The 22,478-nt window shown below is 40.7% G+C and overlaps 1 protein-coding gene across 3 annotated transcripts in view; it reads right to left on the reverse strand.

The window, feature by feature from the left end:
- lmo3 (LIM domain only 3) overlaps window positions 1-21,755 on the reverse strand; it is a 58,582-nt gene extending 36,827 nt beyond the window's left edge. The window contains exons 1-2 of one of the 3 annotated variants that reach the window (XM_078552833.1): window positions 21,579-21,755; window positions 18,465-18,678 (exon numbers count right to left, since the gene is read on the reverse strand). In XM_078552833.1, the coding sequence (XP_078408959.1) occupies window positions 18,465-18,670 (206 nt within the window). In that variant the 5' untranslated portion in view covers window positions 18,671-18,678; window positions 21,579-21,755. Of the gene's footprint in view, window positions 1-18,464; window positions 18,679-20,758; window positions 20,851-21,337; window positions 21,375-21,578 lie in introns of those variants that run through there. The other 2 variants (XM_078552832.1, XM_078552834.1) reach the window with 2 other exon arrangements.
- Window positions 21,756-22,478: the final 723 nt, after the last annotated feature.

Consider the following 22,478-nt stretch of genomic DNA (forward strand, 5'->3'; position numbering starts at 1 on the left):
TGTTCAATTTGGATTTTGCTTTTCTTGAATCTTCTGTGCAAATAGCATTCAGTGTCAGGAAAGAATGACTTTTGGGCTCCATTTAGAGTGGTTCGAAGAATCATTTGTGTATGCACTTTCACAGTATGGTCGGAAAAAAAGGCTGGCAGCATGATTACTGACATTTTCTATTGAGGAGAACACTAGCATTTTCCTGTGACACTTAAAGTGGTTTGGTATTACAAGTGAGGCTACTGCAAATGGTGATTAAGAGGTATGTTGTACATTTGAGGTAGTCACAGGCATACTTATTCTTGTGCAGAAGAGGGTTTATTCCCTTTTTATCCTGAAGCACCCTCATCACAGAAAAAGACAAGACCAGAGGTTTAATGTACACATGCAATTTGAATTCAACTCTATACCCCACACCAAGAATTCTCATCACTAGCTAAAGTTATGTTAGTTCAGTTGATCAGGTCATAGATATTGATGCATGCTTGGTGTGGCATGGTGAAGTGTTGGTCTTCTGAATCAGAGGATTGTCAGTATTTGTGTCTTTGCAGTTTTTAAAAAAAATCCATCTTTACAAAGCCATGTTTTCTGAAAATTGCACCATTTTAGGAAAAAAGTGGATCTCCAGGATTGTTGAGCCAAAATACAGCCAATTAATTCTGTGAGTACATGAATTAGAACAGGTGGCCACCATTTGGGCCCTTAAACCTGCTCTGTCATTTGTTAAGATCATGGCTGATCTGAATGTGGCCTCAACTCCACTTGCCCATCTCAACTCCCTCGCTGACCAAAAAACTCAGCCTTGAATATATTCAGTGACCCAGCCTCCACTGCTTTCTGTGGAAGAGAACACCACAGACCAACAACCCTCAAAAAAATATTTCCCCTCATCTGTCTCAATGGGAGATCCCTAATTTTTAAACTGTGCGCCCAATTCGAGACTTCCCAACAAAGGAAAAACATCCTCTCCATATCCACCTATTAAATCCCCTCAGGATCTTATAGGTTTCAATAAGATCGCCTCCCATTCTAAATTCCAATGGGTATAGGTCCAATCTGCTCAACCTTTCCTCATAACATAACTCCTTTATCCCAGGAAAAAGCAGAGTGAACCTTCCCTGAACTGCTTCTAATGTAATTATACCCTAAGTAAGAGGCAAAAACTGTATATAGTACTCTAAAATGTGGTCTCACCAATGCCCTGCACAACTGTAGCATAACTTCCCTACTTTTATACTGTTCACTCCTCACACCTGCATATCAGCTTTGATTCATGTACCAGTAAATCAAGATCCCTTTGTACTGTAGAGTTCTGCAGCCTTTCTCCAGTCAAATAGCATACTGTTTTTCTATTCTTGCTAAAGTGGACAAGTTCACATTCTCCCACATTGTACTCCATCTGCCAAATTTTTGCCCACTCAGCCTGTCTCTTTGCAGATTTCTTATGTCCTCTTCACAACTTACTTTCCTACCTATCTTTGTGTCATTAGCAAATTTAGCTTCATCCAAGTCATTGATGTTGATTGTAAATAGTGGAGGCCCCAGCTCTGATTCCTGTGACACTCCACTAGTAAGTTTGCCAACCCAAAAATGACCCATTTATCCCTCCTGCTTCCTGTTAGCTAACCAATCCACTATCCATGCTGATGTGTTACACCCTACACCATGAACTTATTTTGTGTAGTAAAATTTGTTGTGGTACCTTGTTGAATGCCTTTTGGAAATCCAAGTGTACCACCCCTACATGTTCCTCTTTCCAAAGCATTACAGTTCTTAGGGGAAGTAATGAGCAATTAAACATGATTTTCCTTTCAGAAAACCCTAGGATGAAAGCTGTCAGGTCCAAAGGGCTTGTTAATTTCCAGATCTAAGAGTTCAATTTCCAGATCTAAGCGTTATCCCAGTACCTTATCCCTAGTGATTGAGGTGGTTTTAAGTTTCTCCTTCCTTTTACATCTTGATTTTCCAATATTCACGGTATGTTTTGCATGTCTTCGACAGTGAAGACAGGCACATAATACTTGTTCAACACTTCCATTTCCTCATTTCCCACTATTAATTCTCCAGTCTCTCTAGAGGGCTAACACTAGCTTTACTCTTTTCCTTTTTAAATACTTATAGAAACTCTTACTCTTTTATATTTCTAGCTAAGTATAATTTCTGCCTCTAAGTCATTCTCTGCTGATTTCTAAAATCTGTCCAATTTTCTGACCTATCACTAATCTTCAAAGTATTTATGCTTTTTCTTTCAATTGGACACTTTCTTTACCTTCCTTTGTTAGCCACAGATATGCATCCTTTTCCTAGGAGTCTTTCTTCCTCAATGGAATAACTAGTAATGGAGTATTTCCTCAAACATCTGCCATTGTTTCTCTACTGTCCTACCATTTAACCTATTTTCCCCAGATACTAGTCTTAGACCCACACTCCTCACCCTTAAACTGACTGCAAAATTGTATCATGTTATGATCACTGCTACCTTGATGCTCTTTTTATATAAAAGGGGTAATTAATTAAACCTGCCTCATTGCACACTAGCAGGTCTAGAATAGCCCGTTCTCTGGTTGGCTCTAGAATGTACAGCTTTAAGAAGTTGTACTGAAAACATCAAATCCTCTTCCAGACTTCTTACAAGCTCCCATAATTTCTTCCTTTGTACCCCATCCTGCAATGTAGTCCCTATTAGGAGGCCTACAAGCTACTTCCACAAGTGATTTCTTACCTTGCTCCTCTTCATGGGATTTTATCTGCCTGAAAAGGCCAATTGGACCCCTTTCTTTAACATCTCATGCAAAAGATAAGTTGCATTCCCTCATGACTGCACTAAAGATTCAGTCTAGATTACATACTTTGGTCCTGGAACGAGGCATTAAACCCTAAAATTTGCAAACAAATGCACTTCCAACCATGTTGTATTATTGGCACATCACCCACCAGCAACAAGGGAAACAGAAGATAGGAAATGCCTACCAAATGGCAAGAATTTACATAATGTTCTTTTACAGAGGTGGGTCATAAAACTCAGGCTTTGGTAGGATGAGCATTCAGCTTTTAAAGTACCCCTCCAACTCAGCACTAAACATCCAAGTCAGTTTGGATGTTTCTCTCCCTAGGCCATCCAATGAGTGGACTACCCTAGGCTGTGTGCACACAATTTCAATTTGTTCAAGGTTCTCCACTATGAAAGCAATCAGAAAATGTAAGTGCAGACAGGATATCTTTCCCCAATATTTGCACAGTATACCGTAAGCTATATGCCCGACTTTCCTTGGGTTGTGGATAATCTTACAGATTACTGATTGCTGCCGCTTCCTGCAGTATACTGCTGTTCTTGCCTGCTCCAATAATGTCTGTTGGGTTTCAGCTGTGCTACCATTGTTGTGGGGGTGGATAGCAGTCCAATTTCAGGGCAGAGAACACACTACAGGAGTCGAGCATCTGCCAACAGTCCAGCAATGAGATTAGGATTTCCTGGTTCAACTTTAATGCACAGGTGTTGTTGGACTAGGCTATTTTCTAACAGGGCATGAAGCACATTGGGTTAGGTGAATGGGTCTGCCTGACAATTTCAATTGGACGAAAATGGGAAGAAACCTAGAGATTTACCCTTGTGGGGGTTCAGGGAGGGAGGAATATATGAAAGATTCAGGAGGCTGTGTGCAAGGTGGTACATGGTTTTAATTGTAAAGACAGCCTTTGGTATTGTGACTGCAGTGCAGGATGCCATCCATGGCATACATAACAATACTAATAAATGAAGCACCTGTGAGGAGGGAAAGAGTTTATGTTCTAGCTTGATGTTTCAGCAGAATGTTCTGACAAAAAAAGGTCATTGACCTGAAATGTTAATCCGCTTCTACCTCCACAGGTGCTGCCTGACTCTCAGTACTTTTTACTTCACATTTCCAGCAACCACAGTATTGTGTTTCTCTGGCCATTAACATACAGGGACAGCCTCAAACTGAAGCAAAGATAGAAAACACTGGAAATTCACAGATCTCAGTATGAAAAGTTTGGGGTAAAGACACTTGAAAAATTAATAGCAATCACATTTTTTCAACTAGTGAGTCAACTGTGAATTACCAGCATTTTGTGTTATTTGCAGATTTCCAGCTTCTGTCACACTCAAAGTTGGCCTTTTTGGATCAATTCAAAATAAATCGACTCAATTCATTTTGAATCATACCTTGGACTTACCACCTTTCACAATCTTAATGCCAATAATAATTTCATATGAATTGCATAGTAAACAAAACCGGTTTTACCACACAACCCAGGTTGCAAGGCGAAGAATGAGCTTTGAACTGGAGTTCAGTTCAAAATGAACGCAATGTAAAATATAATGGATACTTCAACACAATAAATTGAAAAAACACAAAAATGTTTTAGTTTATGCAGAGATCCAAGGGACAGAGTTAGAAGATGGAAAAGGACATAGCCAGAGTGAAAGGAGGAGAGAGGTAGAAGAAGAGAACACAGGCATTGAGTGGTTATACATTTCAGAGGGAGGAGGGTCAGAACAAAGGAAAATAAGGAACCTGGAAACAAACCTCAGTATTGACCAGCCAGTTTCCAACTAGCTATTGGGGAAAAAAAAAAAGAGTAACTATGCTGGATCATATCTACATCAGTTCACTGGAAGATGGACCATAATTGAGTTGTGTACAAAGTACAAATTCTTCAGAAAACTCAGATTATTTTTGTTCAATGTAATATCTTCAGCAATCCATATAAACTAATGTGTCTGTGATACCAACATTAAACCCGCCAGTTTGAGCACTGCTTTGTCACGGGCAGTAGATTTCTCAGCATGGAAGAGAGGCTTTCACAACGGGAGACAAATAGCGAAGCATATTACTTATGGAAAACAGTGGTGTTCATTTCTTTTCAAGATTCATCTCTAGATTTCATTGTAGCAGACAAAAAAAAAGCTACTTTTAGTGTAACTTTTTATTTATTGATTGCCAAAGGCAATAAGTCTAGTTTAGTGTCAATGCGTTGTCACATTTCAGTTGAAACATGAGACTTAATTGAACATTTACAGAAAAATGGTAGTGTAGGAGGTGCAATTGTCATGCTATTAAAATAATTAAAAAAATCCAAGTCAAAATAGTTGCTTGGTAACCATAACAACTGTAGCCTCAATTGTAATCAAAAACAAAAAAAAAATTGGAAGCTGTGGCAAATATAGGAATGTTCTGCACCTGGACAAGTCAGTGTAGGAAAGCCTTGTAAACTCAAGAGATGAATCCAAAATTTGATAACCAAGCTATTTTAATGGTCAAAAGGGGGCAGTGGGGGAAGAAATGGGACAGTAGAATGAGAATACTTCAGACTTCTATTCTCTTTTGGATGATGTTACATAGTTATTTTATTCGCAAAGGAATAGAAACTAATTGTTATGAGAATGTACCTCAAGGGTGTTCACTGCAGTCTTGTGCTGAGTAACAATGCATCAGTTCACCGGCCACGTGGAATGATGCAAAAAAATACACTTAATGCCATCGAGTCTGAAGTGTGATTACTTCTGACTTATGCGAACCAGTAAAAATAGGATGGTGAGAGTGGGTGTCAATGAGTAAAAACCCAAAACACTTTGAACTTAATGCTGAATTAGATAGAAAAAAAATCAATCCAAAATTAGTTTCTCTCTAACACTGAATTATGCAAAATAAGATTGCTGCCACAACAGAGAACTCCAGCCTACGATGAATTGGAAGCCTGATGATGTCATAGATGCATTGAATGTGGATCGATATTTGGTAGCTTTCTAAAAGACACTAGTAAAGATAAAAGGGGCAGCTATATACTTTTGTGACATATGAGAGGGAGAGGGAAATTTGCTTAATAGTCAGGTGGAGTGAGGACAACAGTAAAAACCACAGAAAATCTGAAAAATTCAGCACACATCTCCAGCCAAAATCAAATCAATTTATCGATGTGAATTTCGAGGCTTGAAACAGGAATCAGGTGAGCCTACTGACAATTTCATAAAAAATTGAAAAATGCAGCCAGAAAATGTAAATTTAAAGGAGACAGATGAAAGGCTGCTACATCAGCTCATTTGGGGCTCTGTACACTGAAGTACAAAAGGAATTGATTAGAAAGGACACGCTCACAATATCACAGGCTGTAGACACTGCCAGAGCCCACAAAGCCATGAGTAGACAGATGAAGACACTAACTATCCAAATGGCTAACTTTCAGTTAAGTCAAGAGAAAGGCAGCAGGGTTGATGCAGTGAAACAGCAACAAAAAGGATGTACACCAGGTAGAAAATGACATGTAGGAGCCAGAAGTACAGAAATTCACAACAGAAAGTAGGAGGTGGTGTTAGCTACCATCCAGACCATGGCATATTGTGGGAGCTGATGATTCGCTCACACATATACAATATCAAGAATGGTATCTCAGTTGCAGACTGCTACTCAAAGTTCCCTTTTACCTGAAAGGTGAAGGATTTCAGTGTTGCACCAATCATCTAAACAATACAAGTTCTATTCATTGAGCAAGGGATTCCTGAAAGAATAAACATGTAACAAATGAAACCCAATTCAGTTCCAGATAATTTAAAGGAATTTGCTGAACATTATTATGGGTTCATCACTACACTACCCAAGGAGACAAGGGCACCTCCACATGTTCAAGAGAACCCTCAGGAACTGCCGAGACACAAAAAGGATCCCAAACCTTGCCTTATTGTCACTCTAATTTACACCTCTTAAGGCAGATATTAAATCACCGAGAGTTGTTGAATGGAAGAAAGTATAAGACAACTCTGTCAAGTAAGATATTCCCTCAAAGTGACCAGGAGGAAGAAAGACAACAACTCATCGATTCACAGGTAGGAGGTCAACGCTAACAACGTAGCATGCTTGTTGAAGGACAACTGTACATTATAGGATCCAATCATGAAAACCTGGAACCCAGCAAGTTGTTCATGAAGCAGAGACTCCAAGGTCAGACATAATTGAGATTGAAAACAGTAAACAAGTGAAAAGGAACAGAGTGCATATCTGACCTTCACTTGAGCTGGAAAAACAGAAAAGATCAACATCACCACCAGCAACATCACTAACCAGTGAGACATCAACAGCACGACCAACAAGCGGCAAAACGTCAACAATGTCACCAGCAAGTGACAACATTAGCAACATCAAGCATCAACATCCTACGACACCAAGAGCAACATGCTCATGGCCTGTGCAGCATGCCAACTCCAGTGAAGAATGCCAAATCTACAAGATGGAGGCACATTCTACCACATAAGAGGTACCGTGAATGATATTTAAAAAAAAAACTCAAGGTATTTAGTTTATTAAAAAATTTTTTGTTAATCTTTAGTTTAGAAAAAGTTAATGATTGGAACAGTTATATTGATAGGCATTACATATTTTGTTAAAGAGAGTTGTTGTTCTATTATTTGTAAAGGAATAGGAATTAAATATGAGAACGCGCATCTAGGGTGCCACACTTTTTGATTGTACTGCAATCATGTAGCAAGGTGACAATGTATCATTCCACCAGCCATATGGTGAAATGCAAGGAATACATTTGAAGCTCCAGCATTTGAGCCTAAAGTGCGATTATTTCTAACTTATGGGAACCATAAGACATAACAGGTGACTAGTTTTTAAAAAAAAAATTCTATTCAGGAGTCAGTTTTCCTTGTCAGAAATGCTGACAGCAATAGAAGAACCTACAGTTGTGAACACAACCAAAAGATTTCCAGGGTGTCAATTGTGTTCTCCAGTTAGTGACACTACCTGGGAGGATGTTAATGGAGTGCGACACAGGCACTGACGATTGAATTGATTCAAGCAGCTAATTAACAAATGGCTGCAGTGATTTTTTTTTGCATCATTTCACGCATAGTCACTTATCCCATTTAACAATATTTTTCCAACAATTCTGCCATTCGGTTGTACACTCGTAACTGGCCAATATTCTACACATACAAATCTAGAATCAAAAACATCCGAAGTGCTAAGTGGATATTAGAAATTAGAAATAGAGACACCCATAATGAATACACCAACTATTTTCTTATTGAACTGACAAATACTAGCATTACATTCTCAGTAGTCTTTTAGAAATCCTGTGAATTCATTTTTTGCTACATTAAATTCTTCTACATCTGATTAGTTAGCAGTTTCAGAATTTAGCCTTCTGGATGGCAGATGAAAGTTATATTTTGAACAATTTTTTTCCCCCAACATAGAAATGCAACATTAAATTTTAGGAAGAAATGTGAACCCTGCTATCACCACAAGCAGTTAGTTTCATATGGACACAAGCTGTGCAAGTAAACCAGAAAGACCCATGCTGTAAAGGGTATCCCTCAGCAACTAAGGACTAAACATTTTCCAAAAATCTATTAAAAAAGGATGTCATGGCATTTCAGAGATTTTAATTTAAATTTTCAGAATACTTAACATTTGTTTTGGCTAGTACAGTGCATCTTGTATAAATAACAGTATATTCTAGAAAAGGCTGAATAAATAGTATAAATGTCTCCCTCCTGCAATCTGCAGGTCAAAATGGATCTCAAATTGCACAGATGTGCACTCAAACCAGAAGCTGTTTTACTTGGCAGGGGAACATATTTAAATCAGTGACTAAAGCATTAACCTAAACATCACCAATGTATATCAAATTGGAATGGTCCAACTGAAATATATGCTTGTGCTGCAGATAAGTAGACATTGAGAGAAAAAAAAGTTAGTGTTCAAAGTTAAGAAATGGTGTGTACCAAGGAGTAAAGAAAAGGGAAAAAATTAAACAGTTCTCAACATTCATCACACAAGCTGGATTAAAAATATAGTTCAGTGTAAGAATCAAATTAATGTAACAGTATTTTAGCTCATTAATTAGCAAGAAAACCCAAAGTAGGGATTCCTAAGAATCTTACAGGAGTGTTAAGGACACTTGTTAAAACATTTTCTTTACACCAAGCGCCATCTGTCAGAAATACATTCAGATTTATGTAGTGAAAGCTAACTGTAAGAAAGCAGGTTGTGCACTCAACCACCTCAACCCACAATTCTTGAAACTCTAAAATCATAGATGAAAATGAAAGAAGTCAATGACCAGAGGGCCCCAAAAACCTATTGCAACCAATCCCCACTGAATATCAGAACACCTGCATAGGTGTTGGCCTTACTCAGTTGATAGCACTTCAGAATTGTCAGAGGATGTGGGTTCGAGCTCCACTCGAGACTTGTTTATAATGAAGTATACATCTCAATGAATTGCTGAATGCAGTACTATGTTTCAAATGGGATATCTGACTAAATAGCTAACACAAAGGAAGATGGTTATGGTAACCCCAGGACATTACTGCATGGAATCCTCAAGATAGTGTTATATGCCCAGCCATCTTCAGCTGCTTCAATAACCTTCCCTCCATCACAAGATCAGAAATGGGGATGATCACTGATGATTGTAGCATTCAGTACGACTCAAGACTCCAGTCTGTGCCTGCATGCAGAAAGACCTGGCTTTGGCTGATAACATTTGGCAAAACAACATTTCCTTCACAAAAGTGCCAGGTAATAACCATATCCAACAAAAGAGAATCTAACCATCTCTCCTTGATGCTCAAACAACATTACCATTACTGACACTCTCTCTCTCTCTCCCCCTCTCCCTCTCCCCCCCCACCCCCCATTGCCATCCTGGGGGCTTACCATTGACCCGAGAGTGAACTGGATTAGCCATATAAACACTATGGCTGCAAGAGCAGGTCAGAGGCCAGGAATTTTGTGGTTTAAAAAAAAAAGGAACTTACCTGACTCCCCAGAGCTTGCCCGCCAATGAGGCACAAGCCAGGAGTAGAATGGAATACTCTCCACTCACCTGGGTGCAGCCCCAACACTCAAGGAGCTTGACAATCCAGGACAAAGCAGCCTGCTTGATCAGTTCATCATTGGCACAGTGGCAGTGTGTACCATCTACAAGATGTACTGCAGTAGCTCACCAAGGCTCCTTTGACAGCACTATCTAAACCCTTTTACCACCTAGAAGGACAAGGGCAGCAGATACATGGAAAAACCACCACCTGCAAGTTCCCCTCCAAGCCACACATCATCCCAATGTGGAAATATATTGCTGTTCCTTCACTGTCACTGGGTTAAAAACCTGGAACTCCTTGCAAACAACACTACATAAACGTTTTAAGAAGGTGGCTCACCACCACCTTCATGAGGCAATCGGATTGGCAAAAAAAATAAATAAATGCTGGCCTTACCAACAATTTTCTCACCCCTTGAAAGAATAAAAAAAATTGAGGCATATACCAAAGAACCCATGACATTATGCATTATGAAGAGTTCTCAATGGTGTCCTGCCTGATATTTATCCATTAAGCAAAGTTACCAGTGATGGTTCACTTGGTCTTTTAACTCCTCTTGACAGGGTCTTACTGTGCGCAAGCTGTCTGCCACTTTTTCCTAAATTACAACAGGGACTAAACTTCAAAAGTATTTCATTGGCTGACCAGCTTTGGGACAGAGGTTTTGAAGGTGATTATATAACTAGCTAGTGCTTTGGAAAGGAAAACAAGCACATCTGTAAGGATTTAAAAACATTTTATTTCTCCTTTTCTGAAGTCAGACTGGGCAGCACCTTGAGACATTAACAGTCATCCAGCATTTAAAACTTAGCCTGCTGACCCACCATCTGAAGGGGATGGCAAAAAGGGGGAGTCACAGCCAAACCTGCTCCCATACCCACCCAAACAATGGTGGATGGGCATCAAGGTCCACTGTTCACCCAGCACAGGCTAACTGCAGCACTCAGCTGATTTCTGCCAAGAAACTTCAACACTGATCAAAGATTGAACTTGGGAGCTTGTGTTCTGTAACATTTAACTCAGTGGATTGGGAAAACTGCAACCAGTGAGATTTGTACCTATTTAATAGTAGGATTTAAAAAGTTAATCATCTCCCACCCAAGATTATTTTCTAACAACCAGCAGGGTACTGTAGATGCATAGGAATGTTGGCAAGAGCATAGCATTTAGATAATTGTTTATTTCACTAGTCAGCTTGCCCATCAGTAGATACTGTTGTGTTGGCCCTCAGAATTCACAAGACATCAATTGAACCTGTACAAAGTCAACTGGCCATTTTTCCCAACTGGTCTATGCTGGCATTTATGCTGCTATAAAAGTTCCATTTTTGCATCCAAACATTAACACATATTACACAAAAGGGTGCTCTTCCTAAGCCCACGCTTCAAAATGTGAATTAAAACTGAAAGAAACCAGATTTTTGTGTTGAACCAGAAATGTTCAAACCATTTAACCCTGAACAAAAGCACAGCAAAATCCATATTCCTTTGTAAACTCGTATCTAATTGCTTCTCAAATGAGCAGGACTGAATGATCAAAGAACTATTCAATTGCATTAATCTTGTATTGACAAGCTTTAATATCTCATGAAAAAGTAGAAAAAAACTTTTTGACTCATTCCTAGCCTTGAGATTAATTACAGCTTCCTTCAGTGAAAATTCACGTGCACAGAAAAAAAATTGCTAGCAACTGGACAAACTTTTGCCATCATATGTTCCCATTGTGATGCGAGAATTTGTCTGAGCTCTAACAGTGGAGCAGAATTGCTGCTGCAGGGGCAGTCCACACCTGAACAGGAGACCAGGGTCACACCCAAAATTGGATCTCAGGCCTCAATTTTATTAGTTTGGCAGAAAGGTGGCACCAGTCATATCTTCAGCTGGCTGGTAGAATAGTTAAGTGTCAGGTTTGCAGATGCATTACTGTATTTCCTAGCTCCAGATAAATATTTCAAGAAAAAAATAATTAAAAACTTACCTTATACTGGCAGCTGCTTGCCAGGCTTGGGCCCGGGTCAATTTTCAAAAACAGGTATTAGGACAGTGTCATCTACTAATGGAGGAGCCTACAGCGGAGTTAAGTGGCCATCTAAGGAAGGTCACTCCAGATTTTGGTTCGGGTGTTTTTCAGGTGTCCTTGGGGCACAGATTTTTCTATTGCGCCCGATATTTACCCCATTAATAAAAACATTGAATGCTGCAGCAACTGCAAGGTAAATGTACTCTTGATCACAAGACAGAGCAGAATTCACATTTATATAATGACTTTAAACAAAGCACCCAGCACAAGGCAGTATCTGAAAAAAACTGAACACCAGAAGCAATGAGAGCAAAGAAAAGAGGATCAAAAGCTTGATCAAAAAGAGGAGCCTCATCAGAATAGAGTGAGGTGGTGCTGAGATAGACAAGGTTGGGGAAAGGATCCCAAAGTTTAAAAGACAGCTGAAGGCATAAAAAGTCAATATTGGGAAAATGCAGAGCTCTGGTTCACAGTTAGTAATGCTGAATGAGGTTAGAGATAAGGGCAAGGCCAAGAGATTTAAACACATGGGTGAGAATCAGGTGAAATCAAGAGGCAATGTAGGTCAGGAGTGTTGCAATCGGAATTTGCATGAACACCAGTATTTTGGACAAACTGAAGTTTATGGAGAATGGGAGATCAGCCAGGAAAGCTTTAGAGTTGTTCAGTCAGTGGTAACAAAGGCATGGATGAGGCTTTCAGCAGCAGATGGGCTGAGGCAGGAGTGGAGTGATGTTATGGAGGAGGAAATGGGGGTCTTAGTGATGGTACAGATGTATAATTGTAAGTTCATCTCAGGGTCAAATATGACCAACGTTGTAAAGTCTGGTTCAGCCTAGGACAGCTATCAAGGAGCAGAATGGAGTTGAGAACGAGGGAATGGAGTTTGCAGTGGTGACTGAAGACACTGGCCTCAGTCTGCTCAATATTTAGCCGTAGGAAATTCCTCCTCACTCAGTACTGGATGCTTAGTAAACAGTCTGACAATTTAGATAAAGCGGAAGAGGTCAAGAGAAGTGGTGGCGAGATAGAACTGATAGTCAGTGTACAGGTGGAAGGGGCAGCATGCAGATATAAATTGGGATGGGATGAAGGACAGATCCTTTGGGAACACCAGAGCTAAACAGTATGGAAGAGGCAGGAAGAGAAGCGATTGCAGTTGATTCTCTGGCAACGACTAGGGAAAGATCAGCCATAACTGTGTCAAAGGTTTTGAGGCAGGTTGAGAAGAGATGGTTTACTTTTGTCAATCACATAGGACATCATGTGGGTTTGTTGAGAGCAATTTCAGCACTTTGGCAAGGACAGAAACAGGGACTGACTGGAGGGATTTGAAAATGGAGCTGCTCTGGGAAAGAAGGATATGACTTAGGAAGCAACATGTGCAAGAACATGAGGGGAAAGGGAGGTTGGAGATAGGGTGGCAGTTTGCAAGGACAGAGTTGACTAAGATGTTTTTTTTTGAGGTGGGAGGGGGACAAGGCCTGAAGAGGTGACAATTACTCTCAGTTAAATGTTTGATTGAGCAGACAGGTGGCTACAGATGTGACATGGTGAAATGGAAAGCCAAAGGCTAGACAGCTGAGGCTCTGAAAGTGCATGTAAGTGAACTGGGAGTGTTTTTTGGGGACAGACACAGAAGGATGGGGAGGGAGACACAGAAGCAGCGGGTGTAGGTGGAGATTGATGCAAGAAAGTGGCCCATGATGGCCTTACCTGTGATTGCTAGGTTGGCAGTAACAAGGGCATGAGAGATAGCAAGGTCAAGGGGATGGCTGAGAATGTGGGCTGAGCAGTTTACTTGAAGGAGAAATTCAGGGAGAATAAGGAGGGCAGTGAACTTAGAGCATGGTGAATTGTGACAGAGGTTGATATCAGTGAGGATGAGAAGAAGTGCAATACAGATACTAAGGGAGGAAAACAGTGAAGATATATATTTTAAAAAAATACTACTCGGATGTTTGGTAGAGAATGAGGATTTAAAATGAATGATAGGAAGATGTTCAAAAGCAGGAGAAAGAGGACACAGCAAGGTGAGATTTGGTCATAAAAGCCCCAGCATCAACCTTGGCAGGGCAAGTGGTCAAAGGAATCACCAGACAGGGAGGCTTCATTTAGTTGGTGGGGGGAAAGGAGGTGGTGTTATCAGCCCTCAGCCTTGCCAGGCCACGATGATTGCAAGGTTTTGTTAGTGAATAAATCCTTCTAGAAGGAGATGTGGAGAGTGATGGTGATAGCTGGCAGAATCCACTGGGAGAGGAGAGTTGGATGGAGACACAATAAAAATTAGTTCCAGCGATCATGCTGATGAGGAAGGTTGGCAAGAGTAGGCTGGAGCATTTAGGGTTGCCGTTTATGAGGAGGCAGTGCTTACTGCCCTCAAATGAGCCCAGAGATAATCTGGAGAGAGTCAAGCCAGGGACAGCAGGAGAATAGCAAGGTCAAGGAGTACAGAAGGGTTAGGGTAGGGATACAGAAGAGCCAAATATCTGGAAAGAGATAAATGAAAACAGGCATAACAAGAGAAGGATCTAGGAGGGATAAAAGGAAAGAGAAAAAAAGTGGAAATGGAAGCGATGCTCAGGTTCGAAGCATTGCTAGTTTGTAGCCAAAATATGTGCATGAATGGACACAGGGAAAACTAACTTCACAAGGCCTGGTTGCAAAGCAATTATTAGGATACATAAACCTGGTTAAACAGGGGATAGGATACAGGGAGTGAAGAGTTAAAGTTAGAAGTCTCTTGGGATAAGGTCAATGTTGTTAGGTTGCAGACCACATTTCAATCCGATCATGAAAATCAATATATTGCACATCAGATTTTATAACAGAAGTAAAATCACATTCTGCAATCTGCAGGTGGGGAAGGAGGAAGTATTTGAAGATAAATGGATTGAATAGTTATCAAATAATCCAGGGTGGATTCAGCCATTTTGGAAATTTGAAATTCCAGCTTCGCCCAAGCTCGCCCTGAAAGTTTGAGATTTTAAATTTTAGTCTAAAAAAAATAAAAACTGCAGTATGTTTACTGCTTCAAACTATATTATCCCAGTGGTATGGAATCAAATTCAGATTTATTCTTGATATGCTGCTTTGACTTCACCCTGCATCAGTGGATGATAACAGAAATAGTTTTAGGGTGTGTGTGATCCAGTTAACTCCAATATTCATTATGTCATCCATCTTCCAACAGAGATCTACATTCATGTAGCTGTGCTGAGCATGTGACATGCATGTACTTCATGTAATGCTGCCATTTAGATTAAAAAGATAAATGAGGTCTTCCTATCCAAACATTAATAGCAGTATACTTCAAGGGAGGTGGAAGAGAAGTAACCTCAATTTGAATTATGACCATTTAAATATTACTTGATGCTGCATGTTAAAATATTTCCTTTCACTTAGCGGTAAAAAAAAGTCATCTTTCTTCATAGGCTATGTGAATTTATTTGAAATATCACAAACATATTTAACAAGTATGTTTTAAAAAATAAATACTGACTTATGGTAAAAGAGAGAAAAGAATTATGGTAGTTTAATTCAACGAAAAGCACGCTTGCTGATGCAAAATTCAAAACACCTAAACGAGATCCCAATCAATGGCCACTTGGCTCCCAATCCTTCCTACCAGTAAAACTAAGATGCCATTTAAGGTTTCGGTTTTAAATTAAGGGGTTAGAGTGGCGAAGGAGAAAGCTCATTAAAACTATTTTCAGGGTTCAAATAAATTATGCAAAATTGCTCATCATAGAACATTAATACATGACCTCATAACAGGCATCCATTTTGAAAGTAATCATTCCAATTTGGAAATTTAGTCAGTGATGAATCTCTTCACATTATAAGTCTGCAGTGAATAGTTTATACTATTTTCATTAGACAATATACAGCAGAACACAGACAGGTTGAGTAGAATGGTTACCACTTGGCGACAAACTGGACTCAAAGATGTTTTACTTCAGTTAGAAATTGAAAAGAAATTTACTTAGGATTCCATCACTAAGTGCACTGCAAAATATTTACTCTGCCCAACTTCCAAAGAAAATGCAACCTAAAAAAAAAATCCCCATTCTCTGCAAATTCCAGTGTGTAGCCTTAATTACCGGAGCCAAACTAAATCAACTACTTGAATTGGGTCAGTTCTAATTAATTTATTCAATTTAAGCACTTGATTGTGCTGCATCCGAACCTTAAGAAAAATATTTCTCAATGTTTGTCTATAGCTGCGAGATTGGAGCTGCAATAGGTTTTTAAAAATTAATTTGATGCCTGGTGCTAGAATGGCAGAAAAAGCAGTGAATTTGCCCCTCATACTATAGTGAGGATTTATAGTCTCATGTCATCCAGATCTGACCCCTGCTTCAAGATTTGAAAACGTATAGTGGCTTTGTCTACAAAACAGAGCATCGGTAAAATCTAGCACTGGAGGTCAAATTTGAGCTAGAGAATTGAGTATCCAATTTCCAAAGCTAAACAAAAATATTCACATGGCACTGGGAATTATAACAGGGATTAGACAATACTATTTTTCCCCCATTACTAGTTTCATATATTTAGCAAACACATACAGATCAATTTGAGACAGAACACAAGTTAGGGAACCAATGACATGCTTGGTTAGCGACTGAGAATACAGCAAGTTTAAGACATCTCTACAGTTTTAAACAAAAAGGTGTGCAATCAATACACAACCTTGAAAGGTGAGTGATTGGTCTGCTTATGTATCAGAAGAGCTTTGATTTGATTGAAAAAGTCCAATACAAATTAATACATAGCTGAAGCAAGTACCCCTGAAAAAGTTCCCAGAGCAATTGATTCAACAATTATCTTTAACAATTACCTATACATTTCCCTACTAATTTGTCAGTCATGTCATAACTATTCTAACAAAGTACAACTTAAAGCCATGGGCAAAATATTGTACAGTAGCAGATAGAAACAGTCACAAAAATAACAGGACATGTGAATTTGTAACTATTGCAGTGAAACAATTGGTACAGCAACAGGCAATTTGGTACCAGTACGGATTAAAAGCAGCAACCTTTCCTTGGCCTTGCTGCTATACCAGAACACATACACCTATATCTTTACAGTTCTACTACAGTCAAATATCAGCTGCTTCCCTTACCAACTATCTGCTATTCTACTGCAGTTCCACCCACAGCTGCAAGTTAAAATTATGTTTTACAGGTTAGGGGGTGGAGGTGGGAAACAGCTCCCACACTGCTGTCGTGGGGACGGTTGGCAGAATGTCCTTGCACTGCAGCAGGACCAATGATACTCTTATAGGTGCTGGGGTCTGCCCAGGCCTCTCCCCAACTAGGAGTTTAGGTGTGAATGCAAAAGTCCAGCTTTGCTTTTGGGACAGCAAATAGGACAAGTGCAAAATAACGCAAGGCAAGAATGTTGCTAATAGGTTGAATCGTGATGGAATCAGATGTCTGGCCTATAACAAGCAAATTGCTTTGAACCAATTCAAGATATTGTGACTTTAAAAAAAATACATCCAACAACCCATTAGTTTTAAAAATTAATTCAAAAAGGCTTTGAGGAAAAACAAAGTTCTATGCGATTAAGTCCTGTGTTGTTTTCAGTAGCTTTTTACTCAAGATCAATTTTTCTTAGAAGCATAGAGACGGAGGAATTATTCTACACAAATATGCCTTCAAAAGCGTCGCTTTTAACACAGCAGAATGCCACAAGGTATGATGCTATAAATCACTATTTGTGTAATGTATAAAACACGAATCATTCTACACACACCCCCCCCAACCCCAGGAAAAATAACACTCTACTGCAATATGTCAAGTGCCAGGAGAACACAAGAGCACAAATGGTGGCCCACTGGTAAATGAATGACCCAACTCAAAACATTTTCATGCTGTCGACTTTCTTCAGCCCTTTGAAAGCCGAACATCCGCTAGAGGGCAGCGCAGCAGCTCGTAGGGTAAAGTTACCAGCTGAGAGTTGCTACACAATCTCTCCTGGTGTCTTGAAAAATAAAATCAATTTAAAAAGTTCTACAGTAGCCAAGGTTACTTAAACACAAGACTGCGTAGATTAAGCACTGCGAAGAGCTGTGATCTAGTTTTTAAAAAATCCGAAAACAAAGAACTATCTTGCTCACTTTCCTGAACCCAAGGTTGTGATTTTAACTCCCTCATCTAACTTTGTAGCGGCCAAAGACTGAAAGGGCGTCACTCACTCAATGAAGTCACCAACAGATAGGCTGCGTACTACTTTAAAATGGACTTTTAAAAATAGAATGGATTGAGAGAACTGTAAAGGGGGAAATACAGATATACCGGTTTTATTAATCAAGCAGGCTTAATTCCAAGGCGGGGGAGAGGGGTGGGGGCAGACACACATGGCAAAGCAATAGCTTCCTCATCCCTCAAAAGTAATTTACAGGACTCGCGTTTTGACTGTGTTCAGTCATCACAGATTCTAAAATGTCCTACATCAACTCTTCACGCAGCAATTGAACAAATGCTCCGAAACTCTGAAACAGCACTTGGTATATTAATACGAAAACACGGCCACTTAATTGGCCAGCCCAAAGGCAAAGTTGCTTTTTGCTCCTTCCGTCCTAAAGCCGTACCTCAGGTAGTCTCTACGACAGAGGATGAGGTTTGCCTTGGTGTAGAGGGTTGAGCCCACCTCGCCCAGACGGCAGTCACAGCAGGCACATTTCAGACAGTCTTCATGCCAGTACTTATCCAGCGCCTTGAGAAGGTAGCGGTCTTTAATCTTCCGGTTGCAGCCAGCACAACCCTTCGGCTTGGCGTCTGGCTGGGCTGAGAGCATTTGTATACCTAGGAGAAACAGAACAGGTACAGAAAAAGAAAGATCAGTTACTGGCAGATCAGAGTGGCGTGCGCGCTGCTGTGTTCTAGACTGCAGTATATTAAATTGCCAACGTTAAACTAATCCATTGAATATTCAATTTCCAGCTAGACAATGTTCTGTATGAAGTGCGGAAAACGATAAAATGCTGCTTTATCTACTGTTCACTTTCCCTCCTGTTCTCGAGCTAGAGAGAGGGAGAGGGAGAGAGAGAGAGGGGGAGGAAGTACTCTACTTAGGAGGGACAGCTTCAGAAGCAGCGTTAGTTGTGATCTCCCGGTGGGAGATCGATTGAGGGGCTTGGGGGTGGGAGCTAGCAGGTACCACCACCACCACCCTCCTCCGCTCCTGCTAAGGGGCGATTTCTTTCTGTGTAGCATCACAGGAGAGACATTTACCCGCTCAAATTCACCCGATCCGACGGAGCGACAGCAACGGGACTTGAACCTTTCGACCTCTGTTCACAAGAAATCTCACTCAAAGATATTTCCAACAATCAAACTTTCACATTCATCACTCCATTTCACTCTTGTATTGAAACCCAATTCGCTGTGCGGACATTGGAGAATTGATATAGCCTTCCTTCCAATAATTACAGCTGAGTATGTTTCTGAGCTGAAACGCCTTTTTGGAGGGGTTTTGATGATTTAATGGACTAACCTCTTGCCTCAGTATGGAATACCCTTCGCGGCTCGCATTGAGATCTTACAGGCATGCTAAAAAGAGGTCCATTATATTGTAGAAAAAAATAGCTCTAAAGAGCCCATTAGTAAGGAGGAGAATTTCCAGATCAAAACTGCAATTACTGCATTGTCCTCCCCCCCACCGCCCCTCACCCGCTTCTCACACAAACATCCATTTGACAGAAAGCAGAATTTACAAATGAAGGGTTAGGCACGGCCCACATGGTGTTTACATTGAGTAATGGTTAGAGCCACTTCACTCCATTTAAACTGTGGTCACTGTTAAATTGCTTGCATTTCATCATCGTGAACAGAGGCCACGGTCGATTTCCTCCATTCTCTTACTCTATCCTAGTGCTACAACCACCCAAAACAGCCTCAATAGTTAACAACAGGAGAGAAAAAGAGAGGGGGGGAAAGAGAGAGGAGGGGGTGGGTGGAAGGGAGAGAGAGAGGGAGAGTGAGTGCCGAAACTCATTACCAAGCTCCGGATTAGCAAGAGTTTCATTTCCCTCTGAATATGTTGTTTCATTGCGGTTCCCAAGCTGATAGTTAAGTCGCTTGTGCCAGGGGATACATGGATTTTTGGCGAATTGGGAGTTTGGGTCCCGTTGCTGGGAGGGTGGGAACGCCGAGACAAATTTAAAAAAAAGTATTTTGCCAACACACAGTCATTAGATCATTCAGGAATGGCAAACAATATATATATTTTTTATATATAAAAGAAAAATGCTGAAAGCTGGGATCAAGCTGGAAAGCCGTTTCTCTCTTGTTCAATGGCCCAGGGCGTCCCTGCGGGATGTAGCCCTCAGACAACAATGCAAATAAATGTCCCCAGTTCCTGGGGATTGGAAAAGCCTTTTAAGCAGCGGAGCTGGGAACCAATTTGATTCCCTCTCTCTTCTCAGATGCAGCTGTAAGGCTGAGAGATACTGACATTTTTCCACTCTTATCAGTTTAATTACAGTTTCCATGGTAGCAAAGTGCTGGTGCTTGGCAAAGGCCAATGAGAGATTTGCAACAGCAAGCCCAATTTTTGATGCAGCCAGCATACAAAACAACAAAAAAAGGGAGAGAAAAAGCCACTTTCACCGTTAACATACTCATCTAGGTGCTAATGTCCTTTCCTCGAGAAGATTCGGACTGAATAATACCAAGGTATCAGTTTAAACCTGACAACATTAATTGACAGAAAAGGACATCCTTCAGAAAGCACTAAAAATAATTGGAAGTAGCAGAAAGCGTCACGCTGCTAAATAGAGAGAGAGACTCTTATTTCACTAGAAGCTCTTTGAAGAACGCCTGTGTGTCGAATCGCAAAACAAAAAAATCAAAATGACATTGAGAATCACGTTTACTGTCTTACCAAAAACTTTCCTCCCCTTTCCCGCATCAGTTTGCCTGTAAGGGCCCCTACCAATTTCTTCCCCCAAAGAGGCAGGTCCTTGCCAGGCAGGGTCAAGGGGCGGCCGCGGACACACACACCGAGGCTGCTCATTGTCCACACTGACAAAGGCACAGACAACACACTGCAGAAGCACACCGCACGATCCATCACCAATGCTGGTGCTTACAGACCCAGTTGTGTGTATGCGGCGGGTGTGCGCGAATGACACAGCCACATGCTTTTTTTTTGGTGGGGGGGGGGGGGGGGGTGTGGAAGGGGAGGGGTACCAAAAAGCTCCGCTGTAATCTTACAATCCACCCCCTTTCCTGGTGCTGCTTTGCAGTGGCGAGCGCTCCGGTGTAACTTTAAAAAACAGGAAGAACCCTCGAAAAATGTTAACTAGCGGACATATCAACTTACCAAGGGACCCAGTGATCACTACTCCACAAAAGGGCGCAGCGACATGAAAAAGCAACAGCAAGTTCAAATCATTCAGGGAAAAACATTTTAAAAAATGCATCGAGATTAGCTGTAAAATAGCCAGAGACATCCACTTACCGTCCCTATCAAACATGAAAAAGAAACCCGCTCCAAATGCTCAGAATACAGCGTGTACTTCCTTCCAATACAAGGTCAAAACATTGAAGGGGCCGGAATGCACTTGTATCGTAAAGTTTAAGATAATGAGGTCCTTAAGGAGCTGCCAGTAATTGAGTTGGTCGCAACTCAGCTACAGGTGTTCTGTCTGGGTATCTGCAGCGCAACCTTTCCCTGCGCGGAATGATTGAGGACAACTTACCTATCAGCTTATGAGAATTGTCCTAAACGAATTCAGCTTCATCATCTACAAATTCAATCCTTCGCCAGCGAGACACAATGCAGTAAAAGGTCATTCAATTATTAGCGAGGAAGCGCGGCTGCGAATGCACACACACAGACACACACACACACAAAAAGGTCTCGTCAAACCACACGGCAGCGCTCCCCATACTTGGGATATTTTACCACACGCACACTCTTGCTGACGACTCGAGTCCAGCCAGCAGCAGTTCTGGGATGGATCATGCCTCAGTGGCCAGTTTCCCCAATGGTGAAATTTACAACCAGCCGCAAGCTTTGGTTGCAGTCAGAGCCACACGCAGTCACACACACTTCCCTCACAGAACAGTAAAGCAATCAGAACCAACCTCGGAGTGCGTCCAGGACCAGAGACTGCGGATTAATGAGAGCTTTCCTATTGATTTAACGGTTTGACAAAAAAAGTGTAGCAGAGCCGTGATTTCCAACCCCCCCCCCCAACATAAAACCCCCCTCTCTCTCTCTCTCTCGTTTACCTCTACAACTGCTATGAAATATCAACGTCTTTTGTTAGCCAATACACAGAGAGAAAGCAGCGAGAGAAACAAGAGAAAGGAAATAAAATCAAAACAAATGGGACCGCTAATGAGGACAATTAAATTAATTATGTTCAAGAAGATGAGATTTTTTTTAACTATGATCTGCTACCCCTCGCTTGCAATGACTACTCTGTAATTCATGGCAACTGATTAGTGCATCTATGCAAATCTTTGTTTAAATCATTCAACTAATTAAATGATAGGATTATTCTTCTGCCTACAGTGACATCATTTCCCAGTAATTAGTACTGTATTTAGACCGTGGCAATAGATTCTTAATAACACCAGCGAGATACAGACAT

This window comes from Cetorhinus maximus, chromosome 12 (assembly GCF_964194155.1).
Source record: "Cetorhinus maximus chromosome 12, sCetMax3.hap1.1, whole genome shotgun sequence".
NCBI classification, from domain to species: domain Eukaryota; kingdom Metazoa; phylum Chordata; class Chondrichthyes; order Lamniformes; family Cetorhinidae; genus Cetorhinus; species Cetorhinus maximus.